At 47.9% G+C, this 6,596-nt stretch overlaps 1 protein-coding gene across 1 annotated transcript; it reads right to left on the bottom strand.

Moving 5' to 3' along the window:
- Window positions 1-551: 551 nt before the first annotated feature.
- vps72b (vacuolar protein sorting 72 homolog b) lies at window positions 552-5,110 on the bottom strand. Its single transcript, XM_041243042.1, has 6 exons — window positions 4,356-5,110; window positions 3,573-3,725; window positions 2,993-3,116; window positions 2,440-2,616; window positions 1,847-1,991; window positions 552-1,425 (listed from the first exon to the last, which is right to left on the bottom strand). The coding sequence occupies exons 1-6, from the start codon at window positions 4,467-4,469 to the stop codon at window positions 1,041-1,043; spliced, it is 1,098 nt and encodes a 365-aa protein (XP_041098976.1). The 5' UTR covers window positions 4,470-5,110; the 3' UTR covers window positions 552-1,040.
- Between the last annotated feature and the right edge of the window lie 1,486 nt (window positions 5,111-6,596).

The following is a 6,596-nucleotide window of genomic DNA, read 5'->3' on the forward strand; positions in this document are numbered from 1 at the left end:
TAAAATTCCAGGTGATGCAAAACTTTTGGCCAGAGCTGTAGATTAAATGCAGGACTCGCGCTGATCCAAGCAAGCATCGCTGTTGTGTTTTAAAAGCAGTTTTAAGAGGCTTTTTTTCTATATAACTCTCTACAGATTACTAAGACATTCACAATGCCTGTTTCATGCCAGCAAACACATATTAAACTAAATCACAGAGGGGTACCACAATGCAGCTGGCAGAGTTGAAAGGTCACGGCGTCGCGCGATTTGTACGGAACAAGAAAGGTTGTTCAGAGCAGGAATTTAGGATTCTGCAGTCAAGCTCAAAAATCCAGGGAAGAGTTTCCTCAGAAATGAATGTTAGATTCAAATCCCAGCTCACTGACTCGCTGTGGGACCCCGAGCGAGTCACTGAACCTCCTTGTGCTGCGTCTTTGGGGTGAGACGTTGTTGTAAGTGACTCTGCAGCTGATGCATTGCTCACACACCCTAGTCTCTGTAAATCTCCTTGGATAAAAGGAGTCTGCTAAATTAACAAACAGTATTATTATTTTAATCCGACTCTCTCATTTTCAGATGTTGTTGGTTTATTACTACAAACAGGCTTTTTTCTTTCTAAACTGAAATACAAGGATGGACACAATGTACAGGAGAACAACGATGCTGTAAAACACACATTTCAAATACTGAGCCAGCGACTCGAACAGACACAAACAGAGCTTTTTTTTTAAAAAAAAAAAATCAGTTTCCCAATTCCTGTTCCTTTTTGAAGGATTCCAGCACGCCACCGCTGATCAAAACGAACAAATTCTGTTGAAACGAGCTTCTCACAACAGCGGCAGCAGCCTGACTTCGAGCGAAGCCGCTGTCTGCGAGTCGATTAAACCGGCTTCGAGCGAGCGAAGCAGACGAACAATCGCAAACGTCTCTCCGACCCCTTCAAAGGAGCAGGAACTGGGATTTTAAAAGAGAAAACTGAAAAAACCTTGTTTACAATGCATGCAGAATCGCTTGTCGATTACAAAAGGGTCCACGCTGTCTCCTCCCCCTCTCACGGACTAGGTAGAAGACATGCGCTGCTTGATAATGATTTTCTGGCGGGTCCCCCTGGAGTTGGGGTCCCCCAGACCCCCGGCCGCGTTGTTGGGGAGCCCGTGGGCGGTCACGTACTTCCTGTACGCCTCTCGGATGATCTTGAAGGCGCGGATGGTGGAGTAGGGGATGTCTGTGATGGGGTCTCGGTACAGGGCGGGCTTGTGGGTCACCGGGCAGACCTCTCGGACCGGAGGGCGCGGCGCTCGCGGGCGGGGGAAGAACCTCTCGAAGGTCTCTTCATCTGAGAAGGTGATGAAGGTTCGAGCGCACTGCCCCGCGGGGGGCTGGGGGGGCTCCTGAGACGCGGCGCTGGGGGGCGGGGGCTGTTGCTGGGGGTCCTGGTCTAACCTGAGCAGGAAAAAAAAAAAAAATCGTCAAGATTAAAAATACCCAGGATGTTATTTCCCAGAATACTTAGGGATCGGTTTTGATCAGCCCCCAGTGTGTCTAGGTAACAAGCTCAGGTGTGTCTCATTATTAAACTCCTCGTGAAACCAGGACAGCTATGCAATTTTCACCCCTGCATTGCAACAGCAATTTAATATCACCAGACTAGACTGGACTAGAATTTGATTTTAACTGCAGTTAGACTGGAATTACATCCCAGGGATGGAAATAAGGCTCCTGTTGCACAGCAGTGTGATCCGTTCCTGGTTTCACTAGGAGTTTAATCAGACACACCTGAGTTACCTAGACACACTGGGGCTAACCAAGCTGGTAGTAAAACCTGGACTGGGGTTAAACCGCGTCCCCTCTGCTCACAGCCTACCCCTCTACGTCGACGGTCTCCTCTTTGAGGTGGGTCTCGGAGACCAGGGGGGTCAGCACCGAGTGGAACCGGACCATGGGCCCGTCGCAGCGGCGTTTCTTGTGGACCTGCTTCTTCTTGTCAGCCTCCAGACGCTCGTAGTTCTCTGGGGAGAGAGGGAGGGAGGGAGGGAGGGAGGTGGGGAGGCAAACAGATTGAGACAATAACAGACTGAGGATCAAAAGGGGTTGAAAGAAGGAGGCAGCTGTAGCGAGTGTAACTGGAAACTTTTAGGGATCAGAAATCAGCTGGGCCCGTGCGCCTCGCTTGTGGGACTCTGTTCCCGGTTGACAATCAGCAGGCAGGTTGAAACACTCGACTCGAGTCTGAACTGAAAAGCCTCCTGTTTTATTTGAGCGTGCTTTTATGTCGTCTGTTGTAGCCGGGACTGCGTTGCACGCAGGAGCTCTCCTGCTATGTCTGTGATTTTGCACAGCGCGGTGTGCAGGCAGGGCGCTATATTGCACTGTATTGCATTGCACTGTACTGTGAGGCAGTGCTGCAACGCGGCAGGCGGTGTGCAGAGCTCTGGGAGGGAGCGTCCCTCTCCTTACCCAGGGACCGCAGGTTGATCTCGGCTGTGATCTTGGCTTCTGCCAGCAGCTCTTCCTGGGTGAGCTGGTGGTCGTGATGAGGGCCCTTCCTCCTTCGCGGCTGCACTTGTCTCTCCTGCAGGCGCAGGTAAGTGAGTCGGGTGTGCTCCGTGGTCGACTGGCGAACAGACTTCCGGTCTGGGGAGGGGAAAAGGTGACAATGGCTCAGGGCAAAGTGAGAACAGCTGCTGTATCTGTGAGCTACAAGGGAAACGTCTCTGGAATGTCGTGTTGCAGTGAGACTGCATGCATTCCTAAGCATCGCGTTTCTGATCGAAAAACAGGGATGGAAATAAAGCCTCCTGCTGCAAAGCCGTTTGATTTGGTCCAGGTTTTACTGCGCCTTTAACAAAGATGCACCCGAGCTTGTTGCCTAGACACACTGGGGGCTCATCAAGCTGCTGGCAGTAAAACCTGAAACGGGCCAGACAGCCGCACAACAGGAGTCTCGTCCCCCATCCCTGGATGAGAAAAGCGCCCGACAAAATGAAGGTCGAAGTAAATCGATGCTCACTCTCTCCCACGTCGCCCAGCAGTTCAAAAGGATCTCGCTTCTCCTCCTTCACCTTCTCCGGGCCGCCGGGCTGAGTCCAGGCTTTCCGGGTTTTGGGGTTTGGCTTTGCAGCCTTGAGGGGTTCCTGGAACAGAGAGTTTCAACGAGGGTGACCCCTGATCTCTCGAACCCCTGCTCAGCTCAGAGGGGTCGATGGTGGCTTAACAGGGCAGCGCCAGAGCCAGCTGGGGCACGCTGGTGTGTGATAATATCTTTATATAGCGCCTTTCATAGCGGACCCCCATCACAAAGCGCTTTACAGAGGCAGGCTGTGAACTGCGCGTTATATGCAGAGTCACTTCCAGCAGGACGTTGATTTAGCATCTCATCCACGGAGCACAAGGAGGTGAAGCGACTCGCTCAGGGTCACAGCGAGTCAGTCAGAGGCAGCGATGGGCTTTAACTGCTGGACCACACTGTGTCCTAATGTTTCTATCCCATCTCTCTGTCTGCCACTGAGTGGTTTTAAAATGATTTTAAATCTATGTGTGCCGGTTCTGCACAGCAGCGCAACCCGCCCCCAGCCCAGGCCCGCAGTTACCTTGTAAGCCTTGGTCACCACACGGCGCTTTCTCTTGGGCTGCGATTCCTCCTGGTCGCTGTCCGGCTCGGCCCCTTCGTCGATGTCAAAATCACTGTCCACTTCATCCTCGCTCTCCGTCTGGTCACTCTTAAACTCGTCATCCCCGGACTCCTGCACAGAGAGATCGGCGGGGAGGTTAACAAGACTGCCCCCACCCCCCAGCACAGAGCAATCGCTTTACACTCCCCTTAGTTATTATACAGTCAGAATAAATACAGGCACCGCGCATCGCGTTCAGTTTCCTATCTGGGTATATTTTAGAATCTAAAATACGTCGACAGGGCAACTTGTCAAACTTTGTTCAAATTTAATACCAATAATAATAATAATAATAATAATAATAATAATAATAACAATGACAAGTCAAGAAGGTAATAAGTGTCATAGTATTTAGAAATTTATATTTAAGTATGTCAAGACAAATAATAATAATAATAATAATAATAATAATAATAATATAATAATAATTATACTAATGACTGTTCAGTTCCATTATTCATAGTATTTAAATCCTTAAATATAAATTCATACAAGACAATATTATTATTATTATTATTATTATTATTATTATTATTATTATTATTATAATTTAGCAAACACGTTTGTTAGCAAACACTTATCCAAAGTAACTTGCAGAGACTCTCCATCATCAACAACCGCTGCTACTGCCGCAGAGTCACTTCCAGTATCGATTATTATTATTATTATTATTATTATTAGTATTATTAAAGGCGCGGTTACCTCATTAAACCCCCCGTACGTCGTTTTGTAAAATTCATCTTCTTCGGCGTCCAATAATTTAGACATCAGGTTTCCTGCCGTCTTTCGCTGGGCTCGACTTTCCGCCAGGCTCATTTTAGATTATTTTAATTAAACTATATATACAAATATATATATAAAGATAGAAAACGCGTGTCGATCACAGAGAGCAGAGCTCGCTTCTTATACACCAGAAACGACCTGAGATCCCTACAGACGCAATTTCAATTCACAATTACTTCAAGGCACAAAACAATCCACCACGACTGCTGCAATTAACGCGACCACCTCGTTTTTTGCACTAACAATTAATTCGCTTAATGCAGTTTTACTACAGCTGCGGGTGCGAGTCAATTTCGGCGAGAACTGAGATAACTTCTGAGGGTAAAACTTTCATGCAACTACAAGACGAGCGCCATTGCAGATCGACTGCTCGTCCTGCAGGTGGATTCAGGCTCAACTAATCGACCCGCTGGGTAATTTTCAGTTTGTGCGCTAGGTGGCGCCACAACTCAATGTAAAATGTGCGCGCCGTGCAGTGTTAATATTGAATAGACTGGAGTCAGCTGCTGGAGCAGAGAAAGAGAGAAAGGGAGGCTCTTATACCGTCTGAACAGCCCCCCTCTGCTCTGTGCTGGTGGACCAGAGAAAGAGATAGGGAGGCTCTTCTACTCTCTGAACAGCTTCCCTCCGCTCTGTGCTGGTGGAGCAGAGAAAGAGAATGAGGAAAGAGAAAGGGAGGCTCTTATACCCTCTGAACAGCCTCCCTCTGCTCTGTGCTGGTAGAGCAGAGAAAGAGAATGAGGAAAGGGAGGCTCTTATACCCTCTGAACTGCCTCCCTCTGCTCTGTGCTGCTAGAGCAGAGAAAGAGAAAGGGAGGCTTGTATACTCTCTGAACAGCCTCACTCTGCTCTGTGCTGGTGGAGCAGAGAAAGAGAAAGAGAAAGAAAAAGGGAGGCTCTTATACCCTCTGAACAGCCTCCCTCCGCTCTGCTACAGAAAAGAAGACGCCAGTATTAAATCATGAATCAGCTGGCAGTGAAATGCTGTAAAGATAAGCCAGTAGAAAATAACAAAGGACAACGAAACCCGAATTTAATTAAATAAACAGAAGCCCAAGAGTCCCGCCTACATATTCTGTTTTGTTCTGCAATTAAATTCCCGGTTGTGTGTGTTTTCTTTTATGATAGTTCACCTGGCTGTCCTTCTTGTTTTGCTGTTTTCATGTTATTTCCCAGACCTCAGCAAAGGGGATATAGTGGAGGCGGTCGCATGCATGCATGCATTTACAGCAGGGTGCACATTTAACATGCCTCTGCTATACTAGAATTTATCCAGGGTGGATATGCAAATCATTCAATTGACCAGACCTCCCTATTCTTTGCAATGCTTCCCTGTGCTTTACCAGACCTCCCTATTCTTTGCAATGCTTCCCTGTGCTTTACCAGACCTCTCTGTGCTTTGCAATGCTTCCCTGTGCTTTACCAGACCTCTCTGTGCTTTACAATGCTTCCCTATGCTTTACCAGACCTCTCTGTGCTTTACAATGCTTCCCTATGCTTTACCAGACCTCTCTGTGCTTTACAATGCTTCCCTATGCTTTACCAGACCTCTCTGTGCTTTACAATGCTTCCCTATGCTTTACCAGACCTCTCTGTGCTTTACAATGCTTCCCTGTGCTTTGCCAGACCTCTCTGTGCTTTACTACACTTTGGTGTGATTTTACTGTGGGAAACTTTTCTAAGGGGTGGTAGAGAATGGTACATTATGCACACGGCTCTTCTCTTACCTTTAAAAACGTTTTGAAGCTGCCCTTTAAAGTCTCTGAAGACTTTATGGAATCTGAGGTCAACACCTTGTTAAACGCGCACAGGCCCTGGAACAATGACGCAGTTATCAAGTGGCTGCAACTCAATCTCGCTGGGCCAGTTCAGTCACATTATCTCTCTGCTCCCACAATCCTCTCTCACTGCGACCTGCGCGGAATGAAACCTGAAAGGACAGCTGCGTTTCTCTGAATGCTCTGAAGCTTTCTGTTACTAAAAAAAAAACCAACAACAACACGAGAATATTAAAAGCAGAGCGTGGATTCCCTGTTCACGGCCGCTCTGTCGCTTACTTCCACCCGGCTCCTACTGGCAGCCAACGCGGTTCGGCTAAATTGCCGTGGAAACGCGATTTAAGTAACCGCTAACCTGCTCCCCCTGCAACACTCCGCTTCA

The sequence above is a fragment of the Polyodon spathula genome, unplaced genomic scaffold (assembly GCF_017654505.1).
Source record: "Polyodon spathula isolate WHYD16114869_AA unplaced genomic scaffold, ASM1765450v1 scaffolds_1563, whole genome shotgun sequence".
In the NCBI taxonomy this organism is placed as follows: Eukaryota; Metazoa; Chordata; class Actinopteri; order Acipenseriformes; family Polyodontidae; genus Polyodon; species Polyodon spathula.